The 22,285-nt window shown below is 41.0% G+C and overlaps 3 protein-coding genes across 4 annotated transcripts in view; all 3 read left to right on the top strand.

Moving 5' to 3' along the window:
• map3k22 (mitogen-activated protein kinase kinase kinase 22) overlaps positions 1–6,409 on the top strand; it is a 90,388-nt gene extending 83,979 nt beyond the window's left edge. Inside the window, exons 17-18 of the mRNA XM_080417924.1 lie at positions 1,626–1,803; positions 2,429–6,409. Coding sequence (XP_080274050.1) covers positions 1,626–1,803; positions 2,429–2,657 — 407 coding nt within the window. The 3' untranslated portion in view covers positions 2,658–6,409. The remainder of the gene's footprint in view (positions 1–1,625; positions 1,804–2,428) is intronic.
• cry-dash (cryptochrome DASH) lies at positions 5,894–9,291 on the top strand (the record flags this gene model as incomplete). The annotated part of the gene is given in 8 exon segments (XM_080417453.1): positions 5,894–5,901; positions 7,799–7,902; positions 8,075–8,230; positions 8,758–8,789; positions 8,791–8,865; positions 9,142–9,147; positions 9,149–9,196; positions 9,199–9,291. Coding segments are annotated over 8 exon segments (522 nt in total).
• A 5,813-nt stretch (positions 9,292–15,104) lies between these two features.
• Positions 15,105–21,839, top strand: myd88 (MYD88 innate immune signal transduction adaptor). Of its 2 annotated transcripts, XR_013932419.1 has the most exons (6): positions 15,105–15,558; positions 16,920–17,036; positions 18,565–18,742; positions 19,121–19,212; positions 19,368–21,465; positions 21,523–21,839. XR_013932419.1 is itself a non-coding variant. In XM_080418460.1 (5 exons), the coding sequence occupies exons 1-5, from the start codon at positions 15,246–15,248 to the stop codon at positions 19,520–19,522; spliced, it is 855 nt and encodes a 284-aa protein (XP_080274586.1). In that variant the 5' UTR covers positions 15,105–15,245; the 3' UTR covers positions 19,523–21,839. The 2 variants fall into 2 exon arrangements, 1 of the variants encoding a protein (XP_080274586.1); XM_080418460.1 differs by having other exon boundaries at positions 19,368–21,839.
• The last annotated feature ends 446 nt before the right edge of the window (positions 21,840–22,285 follow it).

The raw sequence follows: 22,285 nt of genomic DNA, 5'->3' as shown, positions 1-22,285 counted from the left end.
GCGCGCACACACTCACGCTCATCCTTCCTCACTGCACTGGTTTGTCTGCACACATTAACCCTTTCAATCCCGGGAACGCATCTGTGTCATTTTTAGATTTGAGCTATAACCATTATTTCATACTTTGGGCTATTCAAAAATAGCAGATCTACAAGCTCGTAGCGCGGCACGAGCTTGTAGATCTGCTATTTTTGAGAAATCTTTGAGTATTGTATTTTTTAAAGCGAACATTTTGAACTCAAAAATATTTTACAAATGTTGAATATATATTCAAAGATTTGCACACATTTTTCAAAAAGTAGCAGATCTACAAGCTCTCGGTGCCGCGCTATGAGCTTGTATAGCTGCTATTTTTTTGTAGCCAAAGACATGTTAAAATGACACAGATGCGTTCCCGGTCTTAATGAGTTAATGGAGCTGCTGTCAGCATGTACGGTATTTGCATAGGAACTCCACGTCACCACCATAGACTCTCTCTCAATGTACAGCAAAGAGTGTGATATAGGCTGTAGAAGAGACGCTCCCAGAGAGCCAATGGAAACCTAGAAATGCTTTATTTACTGGAGCTGCTTCTTGCTGCTTTTTGTGAACAGGCTGAGCATGTGAGAGAAAAAACAAGAATTGGTTTAGTTTAGGAATCCGGCGTACATTCTAGTCTAGTGGTTATAATATCAAAGTGGGATCCTGCAGGGACCGTCTGGGTTCTTTGAGGGGGCTCGGAATGGACCCTCACAGTTCTGTAACTCTCTGAGAGCGTACAAAGGGATTAAGGGATCCATTTGGTTTCCTTTGTACACTCTCAGAGTTATGGGGGTCCTTGAAATTAAAAAAGTTTTAGAACCACTGTTCTAGTCTCTCTCACTCTCTTTCACTCTCTCTCTCTCTCTCTCTCTCTCTAAATCCTTTCAGCCCTTTGATGGGTGTGGAGGGCGAGCGGTTGGCGTTTATTAGTCACTGATCAAACAAGTGGAGGTCCTGGAGGAAGTAGCGTAGACATTATGATGGAAAATTAGTTCGGGGTGTCCCTGTCAATACAGTGTGTTGACACGTGCACACTCACAGATACTGTAGATGAGGCATTTTCCCCACTTGAGGGTTAAAGGCTCTTCGACTTCGGATCCCGTGGAAATTTTTCCACAATGCTCTCTGTTATTGTTCCTTACTATGCACTCGCATACTGAAAACAGCTTTTAAGCTCAGTTGCAGCCACCGCACTACACTTTTTGATGTGAACGAGGAATGTGACAATGAAGAGAGAGGATCAAAGTAGCCGCACAGTCATAGCTTCAGTGTGCCAATATCTTTGTATCAAACAAAGATATTGGCAGTGTGCACTGCGGCTACGAGCTACTTTGATCTCCTCTCTCGGCCTTGCACCTGCAGCCCAGCGCCTCCATAAGGGATCAGCGTGCGTTTGCACTCCTCTGAACGAATGTGACAATGCCAACATAAAATTTTTGATTCAGTAAAAAGTGCCATTAAAGACACATTTGACCTATCACAATAAAAAATATAACTGATTCCCAACAGAAATGGAATGATTACACAAAATGAAAATGTTGGACGGTCCTCAGGGTGCTCTCAAATAACTGGCCCCCTTTTTTTTGTGTATTCCTGTCCTCCAGGTGCTAACATCCTGAGAGACTCCACCGGGAATGTGAAGCTGGGAGACTTTGGGGCCAGCAAACGCATCCAGACCATCTGCATGTCTGGAACAGGCATCAAGTCGGTCACTGGCACCCCCTACTGGATGAGCCCGGAAGTCATCAACGGAGAGGGCTATGGACGGAAAGCTGACGTATGGTAAGCACTGTGGGTGGAAGAAGTACTCGGATATTTTACTTAAGTAAAATTTACGATACCATAAAAAAATAAGTACTCTGTTACAAGTAAAAGGCCTGTGTTCAAAATGTTACTCGAGTAAAAGTACAAAAGTATTGGCATCAAAATATACTCAAAGTACCAAAAGTAAAAGTACCAAAATGTTTGAAAATAGCAGATCTTCAAGCTCACAGCGTGTCGCATTGCGATGTGTTGTGAGCTTGTAGATCGGCTATTTTCAAATAGCCTATATGTATAAAATACAGCTAAAGTGGTTAATGTATATTTTATAATATAATCATTTATATCTGCAAAGTAACTTGTAACTAAAGTTTTCAAATAATTGTAGTGGAGTAAAAGTACAATATTTGCCTCTGAGATGTAGTGGAGAAGAAGTAAAAGTACAGAAAAAGACATACATTACTCCAGTAAAGTAAAAATACCTCAAAATTGTACTTACGTACAGTACTTGAGTAAATGTACTTAGTTACTTTACACCACTGATGGTAAGTACGTGGAAACAACGCTCATTTGAACACGGAATACTGTTTTGTTGTCAGTACAACCAGCATAATGTTTTTATTTATGCCTTGTCATGTCTTGCCAGGAGTGTTGCCTGCACCGTGGTGGAAATGCTGACCCAGAAACCTCCCTGGGCCGAATACGAGGCGATGGCAGCCATCTTTAAGATCGCAACGCAGCCCACAAAGCCCATACTTCCTGACGGGGTGTCCGAGGCGGCCAGGGACTTCCTGCGGCAGGTGTTCGTGGAGGAGAAGTGGAGGCCGACCGCAGAAGTGCTGCTCAGCCACCCTTTTGTCCAGGGTGGCTTCTGAACCTTTTTTTTAAGGATCCCCGCCCTGCCATCGAGGCCTCCGCGGTCTCCATAGCGCCTGCCTCCCCTCCTCTCTGGCCCGTCCCCCGTCCCCCCCAGGGACCCCCGTCACTCAAGGCTCCAGAGCGAGCCCTGCACCACTCTCAGACTTCGTGTCCCCTTGACAATCACCAGTTTCTGCCTTGCCCAGGACCGAAGCCCCCTGCCTCCTTCCCTTTTCTTTCCCAACTGGCTTAGACGTGGTCACTCATAAAAGGGAGGCCGGGGTGGACTGTTCTCCGGCCGTCCTTGTTCTCCAAGGCATCACCGTTTATTCCCCAGGGAGGGGGGTGGGGAGGGGAGGGGAGGGGGGGTGCATGGTGGGCGAGAGAGCACACCTAGCAATCCGGCTGGCTGATAGGACTGTAAAGGTAGGCCTCTTCGCCCGTGTAGGAAAAGTCACCCTATACTCAGAGAACGCAACGAGGTCTCTGTGTCGACTTAATGACTAAACCGTTTTCAAGAACTATTAGTGGGTCTTAACACATTTGGTGCCAGAATTTTATAATAACAGATTACGTTCGGTGCCAGAAATCTCACCGTTGAGCTGCGTGGCGCTGTTTAAGCTGTAGACTCCACGACGTGCAATCCATGTGAAACAATGCGTGCGTGCATGTTGCACGATGGTCCTGGCTAACGCCTGGAACGATAACATCTTTCACGCGGGTCACAATGGCGCAGCGATCGCGCATACAAAATGAGTCGTTTTCCCCAACGTAAAAAGTTTCGGAGTTAATAGGGGTTTTAGAGAAGGAGATAGAACGGAAGCGGATGGGGAGCCATGTTTTTTGGCACGGTGATCTATATGGCCCTTCCTTCTCAGAATCACCGTGGGTGATTCCAGAGCTGCTCCAGCCCCTCCCGTGTGGAAAAAACTAAAAAGACTGAAAACACGGTTCAGACCGTGTTCGGCACCGAAGCGCTACTCTGTGCAAACGCGGTTCAGACCGTGTTTGGCACCCGATGTGTTAACTATACTACGCTCAAGCAACTGCCAATAACGTGTAGGATTTTAGCCTGGCACTATGTGATTGTGATTCACTCGTGATTGTCTTCGACCAAAATTGATCACGTGATGTTACATTGTACTGTAAAGTTATTCATAAGCCTAAGTTAGCTATGAGTTGAAAATTCTGATCATAAAATAGTTTTTTATGACGGACGAGACAATAACGTGTACAAAGTCACCTTTTACCAGAGGGGGATTTCTACCATGACCTGAAATATGTAAATGTATTTTTGTCAACGCCTTACAATAAGAGTTTGTAAGTGAGAATGTTCCTTTTTTTTACTACAGGGTTTGACGTCACCCTAGACTCATAGCACTCACAGCCCAGTTTGGAAGGAGTACATTGTCAGCCATTGCACTTTTGATATCATGCATTGAAGCATTTCCAACAGGCAGGATAATCAAATGAGTAAAATTGATATTTTTATATTTGACACTTCTTTTGTTTTATTTGTGTAGTTTTTTGTTCAAAATGTTGAGAATACCAAAATGTTTGCATTATCGTTGGCGAGGTTGATGTCTAGGCAATACCAACAACACTACTGCTGGGAGTGAAGCCTAGTTTATATACTTCATTGATACAACATTGTCGTACGATGAAGTATACAGTAAATTAGGATTTAGTCCAGTCGTTCTCAACTCTGGTCCTGGGGACCCATATTAACTCGAGTAGTTAATTACATTCGCCCAGTGTCCCTGATGAGCTGGTTAGAATGAAAGCCAGCAGTATTCTCCTGGGTCTCCACTCCAGGACATAGAGTTGTAGAACCACCAACCCATTCCAGTGGGCTGTAAACCCATTCAATCTGGGAACGCATCTCTTGTCATTTTTTGATTTCTTTAGTTATTCAAAAATAGCAGATATACATATATAGATAGATCTGCTATTTTTGAAAAATCTCGAACATTTGTGCAAATCTTTGAATAGATTTTTTTTTTATCAACATTTTTAACCAAAATCTTTGCTTCTGGGGTTAAATATTTTGAGATGGGGGTCCGCGGCCAAATACATATCATTTTGGGGGTCCTTGAAATGAAAAAGTTTTTAGCACCACTGATATAGCAACAATATAGTTAGGATTTAGAAGACGCTTCAAAAATATATATATTCAAAGATTTGCCCACATTTTCACGATTTTTCAAAAATAGCAGATCAGCTATTCTGCTATTTTTGAATAGCCAAAGAAATCTTAAAATGACATAGCGTTTCCGGAATTGAATGGGTCAAGCTTCCTTTGTAGTGAGCCCTGTTCCATACAGAAGTGGCCAAAGAGAAATGGAATAAGTTAAAAAAAAAGAGACACATGATGTAAATCAGCAGTTGTAGGTTGATTTAATTGACAGTATTAAAACGTAAGATTTTGTTGTTGTTGTTGTTGTCACTCAAGAGCCCAATGGCCATTTCGGTGTCATGGCAGCTTTTGTGCACAGTAGACCAAATCAGTTGTATTAACATTGAAATGTAATGCCTATGAAAGAGCATGCTGAGAGATTGCATCCAGAGCAGTGTCTCATAGAAAGCAGTGTCTCATAGAAAGCAGTGTCTCATAGAAAGCGATGTCTCATCGAGACGGTGTTTTTTTTTGTTATAGGTTCAACATGCATCCATTCACCCCATTGCCTTGTTTTGGCTTTGCTTTCTACAGCAGTGGTTCCCAAACTGGGGGGGTAGGGGGGTCCCCAAATTATTTTGAGGGGTCCCCAGATGATTAGCTTAATGTGCAACATTGTTTTCTCACTCAACAGTAAACAAACCAACATACAGTATAAGTGTATACAGGGTATCTGCACATTTCGAAAGTCACAATTTAAGGACTTTTAAGACATTTTGTACACCAAATTGGCCAAATTGTGAAATATTGCTTAAGAAAGAGGCAAACATTGTGGAAATAGCCGAGCTTGTAGTTTGGCTATTTTCACTATGTATCTGTCAAACTAAATGTAATGCCTAGAATTCCAAGTGCTTGTCAGGGTGGGGGGTCCCCAGTTCAAATATTATTATTTTGGGGGGGGGTCACAGCCTGAAAGGTTTGGGAACCCTTGTTCTACAGTACACCTTATTGAGTCGTGTGAGGTTTAAAGTCAAAAATACAATACAATATATTGTATGTCACCCGAGGCGCACCGTTGTAAAGGCAGAGCCAAATACTTTATTTGAAAAGTGGACATAGGTAGCTAGCTTAGGCAAAATGGCCAGGTATAATACAGTGGCACTTAGCAAAGGAATGATCACATCTTATTTTTTTTGTACCCTGCTCAGTGCCTTATTCTGCTCAATGTTCACGCCATTATGTGGAAAGCATTTTTCACCAGGGTGAATGAACAGCTATTCAGTAGAAAGCACACAGGCTTCGCTGAGGTTATTTTCTATATTGAAAAAATAAATAAAACAAAAACATAATGATTGTACTGTAAATACATATTGTACTGCACTTTTGTATGGATTTTCTTTACATTATATACAAATCTATTTGATGGAAAAACCCCTATGTATACAGTAGATTGTACTGTTATATAGACAGGAATTTGATCATCTCTGAGCGCCTAAAGGCGGTTACATGAGAAGGTGAATGTGGTTTTTGATTGGGGCAGAAAATAATATTTTGCCTTAATGACAAAGCCTTGAAATGTTAAATGTATGAAATAATTGAACTTTTGTACATTTAACTTAATAAAAGAAGGGTCTATGCCTATATTCATCTGTATATTGATTGTCTTGTTTTATACACATACTGTATAGGCCCAACGGCCACACTGTTATAAAGTGGAAAATGTATTTTAACCTGGTTGCATTTGCACGGAGTGTGTCTGTCTGACTTTCTCCCACATAACCGTCGACTTCAAAGTTGGCATGTGTATCTAGAATTGTCACAATGATTACATACTGTAATTGCCAATCGCTATTATTTGAGATAAGTTTGATGAAAAAAAAATGTTTTAACCAACGCATTTTACTTACAGCACCTTTAAGGTACTTCAGAATTATAATTTTGTTCTAAATGCGGTTCCATGTTATGGTGACATGTGAGCTCAATGACGTTGGCTCTCATCGGCTCTCGAGGATTTCATAATACAGTTGTAATAACACAGAACCAGGACACACCTGGGCTTCTACGGGTCATGTTTACATTCACTTAGCTGCCGGGCTCACTCATCGTTCCCACTATTCTGTCCTGACACTGAGAGGGAAGTACATTACTCCTTACCCAGGATGCACCTTGCTGTTAACTAGGGACTTGTGTGTGTGTGTGTGCGCACGCGCGCGTGTATTACTATCCTTGTGAGGGATAGTAATACGCCACACAACTACAGTATAATAGTAGAATGTGAGAAATAAGACATTGTGAGGACAATTTTTCTGGTAAAAAAAAGTTTTGAGTTCGACTTACAATTAGGAAAAGATTTGTATTAAATTAGACATTTCAGAAGTTGGCTTTAGCGGATGGGGTTGGAGTCAAAATGTTTATTGTCCTCACGAGTACAGTAATACAAACGTGTGTGTGTGTGTGTGTGTGTGTGTGTGTGTGTGTGTGTGGTGAGCTGTGATAAGCCCGAAGAGGGTGCTTGTTGATCTGATCTAGCAGCTGGATTCAGTTAATTTATGAAACAAAAACAATGTGACTGGAGGGGCATCTACTGTATAAATGCTCTAAATGTGCGGTGCCCAGTGTGAAGTTGCTCAGATCAGTGCGGTTCTCCAAAAAGTATACAGTAGATCATTCTGCAAATTCCCTATATTCCTTATGTTGATCCGACCCTATAATACCATATGGACATAAAAGGAACACAAGCAGACAGACACAGAGAGACAGATGGGTATAATGGGTATTGATAACAGGAGGGGCAGAGAGTTTCTAATTCACCCACTTAATAAGAAAGAGAGAGAGAGACAGACATACATACAGAGACACAGAGAGACAGAGAGAGAGAGACATAGGGAGAGGGCAGTCCTATTTCACCCACAAGCTGATAACGCGGCGTGAATAAGAAGAAACACTGACCCAAAAATATCAGGTTTTGGTAATGGTCATCTCCAGTATTAGTGTGTGCGGTATAGGTACAGTAGGTAGCTGAGGAGTGGGCAGTTGAGAAAGGAAAGGAGTGGTGAAGGATGGCTGTGCCCAAATGAGGGTCAAAGTTCACACTTGCTGGGGCTCAAGGCTGTACCACCGAGACATCCATTCCAACACATATCCAGGTGACGTGACAGAGGGCAGGGCTTCATATCCGTTGTGCAGCATTTGCTGTTTTCCCCCACAAGCATGTGAACGGGGGAAACAGAGTCTTATTTTTTTTTATACTAAGAAAGTGTTTAGTGACACAGATTTTACTTGGACCACATCTTGTATCTTCCCTTCCTGGTGTTGTAGGCTGCCTGCTGATGTGTTGCACCACCCAGTTCAGGAAGGCGGTGCAGACCCAGGGCAGGGTGAGGCCTGTTCTGCCAACCCCTGACCAGCGGAGACCCCTCCCCGCTGGGCTAGAGGAAGGCCCCATATCCCTGCAGAAGTATTTTTACCTTACAGGTAAAAATACACAAAGCGATTATGCACTGTACATGAGTTCTGTTCCTGTTTACCTTATGGCAAGGGTCCATTTGTGCACTCTCAGAGTAACAGACCTGTAAAGGTCCTTTAGGAACCCTCTACAGGAACACTGAAGGTCCCTGGACCCCACTTTGAGAACCCCTGCCAGGCCTGCCTTATGGTTTGTAGTATGTACTTCATGCTGACTCCTTATAAGGCATCATTATGCCTCTGCAACAATCTCACAAAGCCAAATTGCTGTGCATGTATTGATTTATTTGGTTATTTTCACTCAATTGATACTTGTTCTGATGTGTTTGGGGTTTAATGTTGTGTCTTATACTGACAGAGCTTGTGACTGAGCAGCACTCAGCTTCAAAACAGACTGAAACCCCACTTCTGGGATACTGAGTCTGTGAGTGCAACATATACTACGGAATACACCTAGTGACATACCAAAAATAAGTGAAGAAGTGATGAATGGAAAGGTTAGGAAGGGCACGAGTGCCTAAATGTCAACTTGTGAGAGTTGGCCATGACAGGCTTTACGTCCAAAATGAGGGCGCCAAAATGAAGCTAGCTTCCTCACGAAAGACCTTGGTCTTGAATTTGATCAGATGTTTGAATACCTTCTGGTAAGCATTCACTTCTAAATTATGTTTTCACTGACATTATGTTTAGAGAGAATATAGGGTACTACTGTGAGATAATAATAAAAAATTAACCTTGAATGAATGTCATCACTATCAAACATAGATCAAACATTTAGGTTTATTATTTACCAAAAAATAAAGTCTTAACTTACTGCATAATACCTACACCGACCAAGTTCATTTAGAATTTTATGATTATATGATGATGAACAGAAGAAACGCAGTTTGAATTTTGTTCTCTCGTTTTCTCTTTCTAAGGTTGACTGATGTGGTCTGTAGTATTTATGGAAACTGGCTATACAGCCCTGCTGGTATATAGGAAATTATCACAGAGAGAACAGGAAGTTCAACATGGTCAAACAGGATCTGGACTATGACAATAATGTAAATATATATGTGCATGAATAGTTGAATACGCCTATTAAAAGTAGTTTGGCCTGGTTGGCACACCACCATTTCTGAGATTTGGATGACATAATCGGTGCTGCAATGCAGAATGCACTACACTCTGAGTAATACTTTATAACTGACTCATTAACATGATAACCTGATGATGAAATTAGTGATTATTGACATGATCATGATGACCTGAACTTGAAGATGAAATTAGTGTAACAGAGTAGCCAATGGGGGGAGGGGGGTGAACATAATGGAATAGTCCTGCCAGCCTAATACCTCCCCTGGCCAAGATGAGGCCGGTGCTGCATTGTTCATAGGTTCAGGATTTGTAGTGCCCCCCCATCCAGTTATTACACTGGCACTGGTCCGCAGAAAGACAAAAGAAAGAGACAAAAGAAAAACATAGGACAAGACAAAGAAGACTAGACTCGGACAACAAGAAGTCAGTCACACTGTCAGTCAGCCACAACAGGAGGGAGTAGAAACCACACACACACACACACACACACACACACACACACACACACACACACACACACACACACACACACACACACACACACACACACCTCACACACACACACACACACACACACACACACACACACACACACACACACACACACACACACACACACACACACACACACACACACACACACACACACACACACACACCCTCTCTCTCACACACACACACACACACACACACACACACACACACACACACACACACACACACACACACACACACAACCCACAAAAACTACAAGTGAACCTAGGAGTCCTCTTATCTACAGTGAAAAGGTGGGTCTTTAGCATGGTTTGATCCTCAAACCGTAAACGTGTGTCTCGATGAAACCTACCCCACTCCTATTGTTATGGCACCTAAATAGAGAGCATGCACGTTTTCGAGAAACCAGTGAATGAAAAGGGATGTGAACAGTATTCACAGAATTATACTATAGTTCCACTTTTCCCTCCCTTGGTGAATCATCACAGTGAGTGGAGCAGGACCGCTTCACCTGAGTACACAGCAGGGGTGGAAAAAGTACTCAAATTCTTTACTTAAGTAAAAGTACCAATACTGCAAAATAGAAATACTCTGTTACGTAAAAAAGTACAAGTCCAGAATAAAAAAATTACTTGAGTAAAAGTACAAAAGTATTGGCATCAAAATGTACTTAAAGTACCAAAAGTAAAAGTACTAAAATGTTTGAAAATAGCAGATCTACAAGCTCACAATGTGTCGCGATGCAACGCGTTGTGAGCTTGTAGATCGGCTATTTTCAAATAGCCTTGGTATAAAATAGGGCTTAAGTGGTTAATGCATGTTTTATAATGTAATAATTTATATCTGCAAAGTAACTAGTAACTAAAGTTTTCAAATAATTGTAGTGGAGTAAAAGTGCAATATTTGCCTCTGAGATGTAGTGGAGTAGAATTAAAAGTATTGGAAATTGTAAATAAGTACAGTCCTTGAGTAAATGTACTTAGTTACTTTACACCACTGCAGAGAACAGAGTCCCCTCTTACATTCCCAAACAACGGGACAGAGGCATAGATATCTGTATCTCCAAAGGTAAAAACTTGTGAAGTACCTCACACAGCCAAGACTCCAACATAGATGCAGTTGGCAAGTGGTGGAAAGTAAGTACATGTACTCAAGTACTGTACTTTTTGGAGGTACTTTTACTTCACTGGAATATTTCCGAATTTCTATACTTTTACTTCTACTCCACTACATCTCAGAGACAAATAATGTACTAAAAGTACTAAAGTTTACTAGTTACTTTGTAGATTTTGATTATTATTACAAAACATACATAAACCACTCTAGCCTTTAAAATTTGGCTATTTGAAAATAGCCGATCTACAACGTGTCGTGAGCTTGTAGATCTGCTATTTTCAAAATAAATTTAAATACATTTTAGACATGTATGTGCCACTTGTGAAACGGGACATTCTGCACAATGAGTATTTCTTACTTTTGGTACTTTTATGTATATTTTGATGCCAATACTTTTGTACTTTTACTCAAGTACATTTTGATTACCGGACTTTTACTCTTAACAGAGTGTTTCTACATTGCAGTATTGATACTTTTACTTAAGTAAAAAATGTGAGTACTTTTTCCACCACTGCACATACCAATAACCTCTGATGCCTGACAGCGAGTCCCTGGTTCGATTCCTGAAACCGGCGGACTTTGGCTGCGTGTCACTCCTCAACCTCCCTGTTTCCTGTGAATGTCTCACTTCACTGTGGAATGAAGGCAGAGAGAAAAGAAGCTGGAGACTTAATTAATGCAAAATGTGTAGCCAAGTGATGTTTAATTTGTCCATCACAGACGGTACAGTTAAACCCAGTGGCGGTGGTTTTCTGATCTAGCTTTTGGGGAGATGCGTGTTCTTACAATTTTTGTTCATGCCTGAATAATTGAATTTAAATTAACTGTTTATAGAACATTGGTTCGCAGGGGAAACACTTCTGTGCGTCTGATATACTTGACAACTTCACCAGCTTCTGAAGGTGCAGTCCCTATGGGAATTACAACCAGTTTGTGTGTTACATATGTTTTATGTGCAGATGTGTCTATTACTTATATAAAAAAATATATATATATCAATTTTGAATAAAACTTTTATCTCCAGATTCATGCAAAGGATTTCAATGTCAATCTCCAACGATAATGTGGTCACAAAAAAGGTTTAGTAGATGAGATTTCTGCAGAGCAGTGATTCGTTTTTCAGGAGATATTGTGCCACTGCCAAACTGTCACCAAACTGAAAAATGTAATGCCCTTTAAAAATACTAATTATGTAATGCATCCAACGCAGAAGACTGGCACCAAAAGCTATATTTTAGGATAAGTGTATATGGGGTAGTATGGGGTAAAGTTATATTTTTAGTGAGCGCAATCATTGGAAATGAGAACAGAAACCAGAGACAGTAGAGAGCAGAGACTTGGCAGAAACTGTGACCATGCAGCACTACTCACCAATAATGTAAAAAGTACCTGAAAGTCACACTTGAGTAAAAGTAGACCTATGTATGTGATCATATAAGTAATTATCTGATATTAGATGTGTGTGTATATATATATACACCCCTATATCAGTCAGACTTTTTTCATTGGTTTCTGTAAGGTACCCTAAGTGTTAAAATGAACAAAATTGTAGATTTGGTGACCATTTGCCTTTAGGCTGTGTAAGTGATATTTGTAAACAAAAAAGTACAGTTCAATACGAGGTCAGCTAATAGGAATTTAAAAAAAAAACAAGAAAGCCAATGGCTTGCCACCATTGGGGACCTTTGTACTCAATTCATAGTGAAAACTACTGTCTGAAGTGGAATTCGAACCCAAGCCTCCAGGGGGGACTGCGACTTGAACGCAGCGCCTTAGACCACTCGGCCATCCAGACTTGGTACCAGTTTTATTGAAACATGCAATCAATTACAAATATAAACTACTATGCAAAACATATAAACAGTTAGAAAACAAAAAGAAAAATATGTACAGTAAACGTTCGAGGGGGGGCCTAGGCTTTGACTTTTACAGGGGCCAGTTTCGAATTGCAGCCACCTTAGCCATGGTTCACATGACGCTTGTATACAAGCGTCATGGTGCCGAGTCCCCCTGGTCTAAAGTTGTGTTCGATTTTTTCACATTGCCATCTCTCACATAAACATAAACGTTCAGATTTCAAATATAAAGTGCTTACCACCGAGCCACGGATGTTACAAGGCGATGCGGACCGCGATGAGTACCCGTATCTCCCGTATTGTTCAATAAAAAGCATTTTAATCCCATCGCCGGCCATTTTCTCCAAATTGTCTCCGATACTTTCAACCATGCGACACTAATGGTTGGGAGGTGTATTGCACTCTGATACATCACAAAACAAAAAAAGAAAATGGCCGGCGATGGGATTAAAATGCTTTTTATTGAACAATACGGGAGATACGGGTACTCATCGCGGTCCGCATCGCCTTGTAACATCCGTGGCTCGGTGGTAAGCACTTTATATTTGAAATCTGAACGTTTATGTTTATGTGAGAGATGGCAATGTGAAACAATCGAACACAACTTTAGACCAGGGGGACTCGGCACCATGACTGTCATGGTATGACAGTCATGTTTCAGGGCTACAGCCACCTGTAAGTGGTAGGCTACCCACCTGGGGTTATATGCTCTTTTCCCCCCATCACTTCCTATTTGACAAAAATTGTTGCCCCCACAGCAGCTTTAATAACTTGGGCACTACTTTCATTTCCCATTGTCTTAGAATGCCAGTGTATGAAAAATAGGCTACTTTGAGGGGTGACAGGGGAGAACTATTTTGGGGAGAACTAGCTGTGCCCATTTCCCAGTTTACATTTTAGAACCAATTTCTAATCACTCATGAACCAGGTGCATTGTTATTAGCATGTATCTAGCTAACCACTGAACCACATTTATAGCAGCTGTGTCACGAACAGGCTACATAGCCAAATAGACAGACATTCCTGCATGTCAATTCAGAGGGTGCACCTGCACCCTTCAAAGTGCGTTTTGAAGTGGTTTGCACAATTTCCAAAATGGAAAAAAATAAATACAAATAAAAATGTCTTTGGTTTAAAATAAGTGTTAAATAGCTCTATATTCTGATAGTACTCATTGCTAGAGTGTTCAGTAACAGTCAGTCTCATTTCATGTCACTCCAGCTCTTTATTAAACAGAAAATGCATTTTCAGGTCAGGATACCAATTTTATCCAATCAGGATACAGATTAAACAAGAGATTAAACAAGTGGAAGTTATGTTACAAAGAAATTAGCAGACAAAACGGGAACTGGAACACTGAAGCTGATAAATGGGTAGGCCTATACTCTCTCCTGATTGGCAGAAATGTTGTCACCGTCCTATACCTGAAAATGTCCCAAAAAATATCAAAGAGCTGGAGAGACCGATATATTATAACTCTATGGGAGAGACAGGGACTCCTGTTACTGAACAAACATTACTATCATAATATAGTGCTTTAACCTTTTAACCAAAACAAATCACTTACCCTACCTTTAAAATAAATGTAGAACATCAAACAGGACAGAAGTAAATATAAAAAAAGTATTAAGCCAAATAAACATACTCAAATTGGGCTGTGAGTGTGAGTGACCCCCCAAAATAAGAATATCTGAACTGGGGACCCCCCACCCTGACAAGCAATTGGATTGAGGTGAGGCATTATTTAGTGCAACTCGGTTCCACATATAAATATTGTAAAAATAGCAGATCTACAAGCTCACAAGGGATTGTGAGCTTGTAGTTGCAATAAGGAGTTGTGAGCTTGCAGATTGGCTTTCAGATTATCTTCTTCTTTTTTTTTCTCTCTTTCTTATTATCATTTGACAATTTGGCCAATGTTTGACCAGTTTTATAGTATAGTTTGTCGATTACTTTTGATGCAGTAATGGTCTATTTTTTTAGGTCTTAAAAAGTCCTAACATTTCTTCACTTCACTGTCATATGGGGACCCCCCCAAAATCATGTGGGGTCACCCCAGGGGGTCCCGACCCACAGGTAAAGAACCGCTAAAGGTACTATCCTAATAATAACCTTCCGTAAATTACGGTATTATAGTTATATTGATTGATTTATTACGGTACGTAATCAATCAATCAATCAATCAATCAATCAATCAATCAATCAATCAATCAATCAATCAATCAATCAATCCATCCCATCAGATACGGATCAATACTACCTGGAAATGACGGTAAAAGGACATGTAAAGTACTCTATGTTCAACTCCTCCCCCGGTGTGACGCAGTTATCGCCGCAGTTATTCATTATTTCCTCATTCTCTGTCCCCGGAAACATTCTACAAAAACAACATCTGTCAAGTTTTAGGGAGCACAATGCTTTGTCGTAGCGTAAAAAAGCCAGCATAAAACTCCTCAAGAAGTGGAATAATAATAATAATGGCTTGTTGCGGTGAGTCCACGGTGTACGACACCATTCCAATGACCGCGCTGAACATGAGCGTGAGGAAGAAGTTCGGACTGTTTCTGAACCCCAGGACCACGGTGGCGGCGGACTGGATGGCCGTGGCCGAGCTCATGGGCTTCTCCTATCTGGAGATTAAGAACTACGAGGCGGCCAAGAACCCCACCATGGAGATGCTAGAAGACTGGCAGGCTAGGAGGGGTCCCTGTGCGACCGTTGGGAAGTTATTGTCCATCCTGGAGCAGGCGGAGAGAATGGACGTGGTGGAGGACCTGCGTCCCATGATAGGTGAGTGTTAGCCCTAGACTGTGTCTGTGATCTTATTCTTAACTGTGTTTATAAGGCCATGATAGGTGAGTGTAAGCCCTAGAATGTCTGGGATTTTAACTGGGTTTATAGGTGAGTGTGTGTTTGTTTGATTGATTGATTTATTGAATACTTTATTAGCAGTTTGCAAAAAAAAGTACAGTTCAATACGAGGTCAGCTAATAGGAATTTAAAAAAAAACAAGAAAGCCAATGGCTTGCTACCATTGGGGACCTTTGTACTCAATTCATAGTGAAAACTACTGTCTGAAGTGGGATTCGAACCCACGCCTCCAGGGGAGACTGCGACCTGAACGCAGCGCCTTAGACCGCTCGGCCATCCAGACTTGGTACCCGTGGTATTGAAACATGTATTCACATACAAATATAAACTAAACTACTATGCAAAACAAACAGTTAGAAAACAAAAACATGTACAGTAAACGTTCGAGTGGGGCTTTGACTTTTACAGGGTTCCAGTTTCGAATTGCAGCCACCTGTAAGTGGTACCCACCTGGGTTTATAAGGTCATGATAGGTGAGGTACCTACCTGGTGTTAAATTATAACCACATCAAAATAAATATTTCCAACTGATTTTAATTGTCTATATACTTAACCTTTCTTTTTTCAAGATCAGGATGTAATGATCATTAGACTCAGCAATATCCCACCTATCTCCCAGACTCCCTCCCCAGTCAGAGTTAGGAGTTTGAATGAATGTAGAATTATGTGCAGGATGTAATTTGTATGTGAGGGGATTTCATTTAACTGACTAAACCTTTTTTTTTTATATTTAATTTTAAAAGAATAAAACTCTCTCACACTTATGCCAGTGTGCCAGTGATCACCCTCCCAACTCCTGCTATAGAGTGTTTGTTCAGTAACAGCTAGAAGTCTCCATGTCTCTCCAGCTTTTTATTAAACAGAAAATGCATTTTCCGGCCAGGATATAAATTTGATCCAATCAGGATAGAGACCTCAAACAGGATATTAGATTAAACAAGTGGGATTGGAAGTGATGACACAAATAAGTGAGCAGACAAAAAAAATGGTACTGAAACACTATAAAAAATTAAGCTGATAAATGGGTACTCTCTCCTGATTGGCTGAAATGTTGTCACCTACCTGAAAATGTATTTTATGTTTATCAAAGAGCTGGAGAGACAGGGAGACCCTTGCTGTTACTGAACAAACACTCTGCTTTAACCAAAACATTTCACTTACCCTACCTTTTTAAGTTTGACGTTTTTATTTTGTTCTGACGATTACACTCATTATAAATATCTCTGTTTGTGTCTATTGTTTGTTTCTGTGTGGCTGCACTTGGGCTTGGACATTATTAGATGAAGACATCAGGAGGCATCTTGAAAAGAAGGTGGAACCACCCGTTCAAGTTCCTGAGGTAGACAGCTGTGAGCCTCGTACTCCAGAAACTGTGTTCACCACGCGAGACGAAGAGGGTCAGTATACACACACATGCAAGCTGCACATTATGCTCGGTTCTTAACCCATTAAGACCTGAGGCGATTCTTTAAAAAAATCTAAAACATTTTTTTTTCAAGATTTTTCAAAAATAGCAGATCTACAAGCTCATAGAGCGGCACTCATATACAACAGTGTGAATACAGTTGTAATAGTGTCTAGCTACACAAACTTATTTTGTGTTTTGTTGGAAAAATACAAATAAAGCATGGATCATCTTGATTGTGTTTTTAAGAGATACATATTACTGACTTTTGACAGTGTGTTCCTTGGAGTAACATTGCACTGGACAACCTCCATGGTGGTGGGCAGGGACTTTACCACTGCGTCACCCAAGCGCCCACAACAAGTTAAACTTTGACATAATAATAATGTACAGTAGTAGGATGTACCTGCAGCGGTACATCCTGATTTATTGCTGCCACCCCAAATAAGATGCCAAGTGTTTTGTTTTTAATATAGGCAAGGCTATATTATTTTTAATAGTCACATATGTATATGAATCCATATTATGTCATTTTTGTCATTCCAATATCTTAGGCTTATATCAGATCTACTCCCTACACTAAGCAGTGCACAGGCACACTTTCACTCGTCTTAAACAAATTAAGTTATAGCCTACCTGTGCTCTTCAAAGAGTGAGACGTGTCTCAAATTTGCTATTGCTTTTTTGAGAGAGAAGTAACTGAGACTGGTGACTTCAACTATGACTATGTAACTGAGGCATTTACAAGGATGAAGAAAAGAACACAGTTCCAGTTCAAATAGTGGCACATTTTTAGTAATTTTCCCCTTCTCCATGCACCAGGCAGCGGCACAACACGTACAAAACATCACCCCAAATGACTAGATTTATTAGTGGGTGGGGAGAGTGGAAAGATTTCCCAATATGCCCCAGGCTCAATGGCATATTAAGTTGCTTTATTGTAATTTTATTGTGTAATTATTGCGTTATGGGAAAAATGTTTTTCATGTAATCATTATATGTGCATTTACTACATGACTGATGGGGAATGTACAATAAGAAGCGTCAAGGAGTTAGATGTGGTTTGTAAGTGTGATATTTTTGAGCTGTTGCAGCAATAAAATATGTTTCCCTTGTGGTCATAGCTGCTTCTTCGAACGAGTAAGCCACTAATACAATACTATATATGGTAGGGTACAAATTAAAGATAGATTCAATATTTTAATAAATACTAAAAGGTTAATCGGGGGGGGGGTCCTTTTTGTTAATACATATTTGTGGGGCTTATTCTGCCTTTATTGATTGTCCTCAGTGAAGATTGACAGGAAACAGGGAGAGAGACATGCAGCAAAGGTCCTCTGGGCTCGGGAATCAAACTCAGAACTCGCTGTCAGGCATCAGAGCCCACGTGGTCACAAACCACTCGGCCATCATGAAAATAACCCACGGGAATAAATGTGAATCTACTCCCCTCCTTGTCTCCTGGCAAATATGATGTTTCCTAAACCATGTATTTGATGTCTACTTGTTGTGCTATACAGGTACACCAGAGTATTTTGATGCCTTCATCTGTTACTGCCAGAGTGACATCAGTTTTGTCCTTGAGATGATTCAGCAGCTGGAACAGACAGAGAGCAAGCTGAAGCTGTGTGTGTTTGACAGAGATGTCCTCCCGGGTTCCTGTGTGTGGACCATAACAAGTGAACTCATTGAGAAGAGGTAGGCTACATATTCTGTATTATGAATCTGTTGTGTATATTCTGTATTTAATCAAACTAGGGTTATATCTCCGCCAGCCAAAGGGGTGTGTGTGTGTGTGTGTGTGTGTGTGTGTGTGTGTGTGTGTGTGTGTGTGCGTGTGTGTGTGTGTGTGTGTGTGTGTGTGTGTGTGTGTGTGTGTGAGATTCCCGAGCTAATCTCTCAAACAGCTGATCTGAACAGCACCGATCTTTGCATGCTACCAGTAGGCCAAGAAACACACTCGGAGAGAGAGAGAGAAATAACAGTTCATTTAGGGGCTTGTGTTAATAGTAACGGCTGGCGGAGAACTGTGTTTGTGAACTGTGTTTCATTCATAATGTCTGGTGTGATGTCCAGGTGTAAGAGAATGGTGGCTATCATTTCTGATGAGTACCTGGCCAGTGATGCCTGTGACTTTCAGACCAAGTTTGCCCTCAGTCTCTGTCCTGGTAAGGCCAGACAGGCGATACACACACACACACACACACACAGTTTTACAGTACTTTGATTATGAAAAAGACAAGCTGAAATAAATACCCCCCCCCCCCAGAATGTATTTATAATAATGTAATATTGTACATCTTTCCTCCAATCACCATTACAGGAGCTCGAACGAAGCGGCTCATCCCTGTGGTTTACAAGTCTATGAAGAAGCCATTCCCCAGCATCATGCGCTTCCTTACTGTCCTCGACAAAACACGACCTTGCTCAGAGGCCTGGTTCTGGAGTCGATTGACTCGAGCTCTCTCGCTGCAGTGATCGTGAACCAGGGTGCAGGGGAGTCTTTTAATGGTATAGCAGGCAGGCTATGGCAACTGTGGTGCCATATCATGACGTTTTTTCTGTTGTTGTTCAAAATAGCTTTGAAAGAGTCATTTTGGTGCCTTGTGAGGGCCTCGTCGTACAACATAGTCAAATGGACAGACTCCTGGGGCACATCGGAGAGCATACCATATAAAAAAGGCTATAGAGTCCTTCTTGCAGCTGACCGCGGTTCAAAATGTGTTGTTGCCATAGGTGCTCCCTAAAGCTTATTTTTAGCGTAATAAAATAATTCTTTGGGCCAATGGCAATATACACTGGGTTGGGTAGTAGCTGACTACATGTAATCTGGATTACATGACATTATGACAAAAATAATCAACCCAGATTACATTTAGAAGAATATGTAATGAGATGATAGTTTCATTGCCAAGGAAGCTTGATTACATTTTGAATTATATTGTCAAGGAAACTTGATCATAATGTCGATTACATCTTTAATATGTGCCAATTTTCAACCCCCACCCCAGAGAGCAGGACAGTCTGGGTCCCCTTGCTCTGATCCAGACTCAGACCCCTGCTGTGTCCAAATCCACATCTCAGCCCCCCCCTCCCCCTCAGTAGCCACTCCCCTCTGTCTAGGATGCATAAATCGCAACAGCCACTTTGCAACAGTTCCGTTTGTGGTGGCTGTCGGAAGCTCAAAGAGGAAATGCTTGTGGTGTTGGTGTCAAAGGGAACCCGTGATGATGCTGAGTTGGACGACAGCAGTATGATTTCTCATAAGAGGCTTTCTTCATGTATGGACCTGGAAACTCTAATGCAGGGGTCTTCAACAGGGGTTCCGGGACCCCTAGGGGGTCCCCAGTGTTACTACAGGGGGGCCGCCAAATCTTTGTGTCATAGGATCCTTTTTTTTTTACATTTACCACTTGAACCCCAGCATCCCTATTCTGAGGAGAACTTTAGTCAAAAATAGTCGATCTACAAGCTCACAATGCCTCATACTGCGAGGCGTTGTTGTGAGCTTGTAGATCAGCTATTTTCGGCAAAGAGGTTTGGTGTCTGTAGAGGGAAAAAAGGGCAGACCAAGTACAGAGTGAAAGTTTACTAAGTATTGAGGGTTTAAGTCGTTAAATGTCTGAAAATACACATTAACATGAATCCAACATACACTGATGATAGTGCTGTCAAACAAGTCTATGAAGCCATCTATGGAAAAGTTTAAACTTCTCGACATCATTTTATACAACATGTAGTGGGGTTGTCCCTGCTTCATCTCTCTCAGCTAAGGGGTCCTTGGTCTGAAAAACGTTGAAGACCCCTGCTCTAATGTCAAATGTGGTCTTGCTGATGAAGTATCTAGATGGGACAAGTAGATTCTGGACTGCCTTATGACTTCCCCTCGAGTGCACCTGTCGATCAGCTTTTCAGCCACGGTGGCAACAATTTTATCCAGAGGGACCGCTTCACACATGAACATTTTTAAATAAGTTCTCCTATTGTGGTACGATATAGCAAACTCCTCCCTTTGGCCTTTGATAAAAACCATCCCACATGGTGTAAAATTCTAACCTTACACCTGTAGTTTTGCCGGTACTGTTTTTTTGTAAGGGTCATTTGATTTGACCAAATATAAATGTGGAATACGCAAAAATATGTTGAGATGTTTAAAGAGAAAAATTAAGATTACATACTTTATAATTACTAAATGTACTTGCAATTTGTGTTTAAATGATGCCTATACAGTACAAGGGAGACTACTTGATGCCCTGCTTTGTTCTTCTTAATGCAACGATTAGTGGAGGTCGCCTCCGCAAATTTGGCATTTGGAGTGAAATACAGAAGTCAATGCTTAGTGGTTTGTACAATATGTGCAAAACTATCACGTTCAACCTGCTTATTATGCACCCAAAGATGCTGCGAGTGAATATGAGGACGTTTTGAGAGCAGTACAAATTGCAAACCCTTTCCATAACAAGTATGTTGGTAGAGAGGATTCAACTTTGTACACAGTAGCTAGCAGGCAAACGTTCTGTGACAACTACTGTAGCTTTTCCTGTACCGCACCAGCCACTTCCTCTTATCAGGCATCCTCCTGATGAGATTGAGGCTTGTAGATATTGGTATTGATATGTGAACTTTTTGTGAAACTTCCTGTATACCTATGTTGCACTACAGTGTTGCAGTATGCTGTTAGTTAGGGGGCAATCTCTCTCTCTCTCTGTGATGTTTTATAGTGATGTTTTATATCTTTAATTTTACATACATTTATATGAAAATGTTACGTCAATAAATGGTCTTCAAGTAAAATGTGATTATTTATTTTACATTTGTGTGCACTGCCCTTTTTTAGCATTGGAGCTGTATGCTAGAAAGCCGCACACTATTAATTAATAGAATGTGATCATTTACATAACTAAATTATTCAGTTGCATTTTGCACCACATTTCACATATGCAGCATTTCTTTTACTTTTCTGTTTTAAGATAAGATACACCTCCATAGATCACAGGGGAAAATGCAGGTGTCAGCAAGAGCACTGTGGGGATGGAGCACAGGAGAGGTAGCCAACAGTTAAAATATTTGTATACTATGTATCTAAATGTATGTATCAGCATACAGTATCAAATGTAAGTATAAATGTACAGTCGGTCTTATCAACAATTGAATGAATACGTTATTGAATCATGGATAGGCCTACTGTACAGACTATCAACACAGAATATCAATGAATAGGCCTATGTCCACTATCAACAG

The sequence above is a fragment of the Gymnoscopelus braueri genome, assembly GCF_963280865.1.
Source record: "Gymnoscopelus braueri genome assembly, chromosome: 21".
Classification (NCBI taxonomy): Eukaryota; Metazoa; Chordata; class Actinopteri; order Myctophiformes; family Myctophidae; genus Gymnoscopelus; species Gymnoscopelus braueri.
Note: the sequence above shows the minus strand (reverse complement) of the source record. Positions and strands in the feature narration are given on the sequence as shown.

What these genes read in the sequence shown, in the direction of transcription:
- myd88 (XM_080418460.1), top strand. Translation starts at nt 15,246, where the DNA reads ATGGCTTGTTGCGGTGAGTCCACGGTGTACGACACCATTCCAATGACC. An exon ending in GGACCTGCGTCCCATGATAG is followed by an intron (nt 15,559 to 16,919) that starts GTGAGTGTTAGC and finishes GGACATTATTAG; the next exon opens with ATGAAGACATCAGGAGGCAT. An exon ending in AGTGAACTCATTGAGAAGAG is followed by an intron (nt 18,743 to 19,120) that starts GTAGGCTACATA and finishes TGTGATGTCCAG; the next exon opens with GTGTAAGAGAATGGTGGCTA.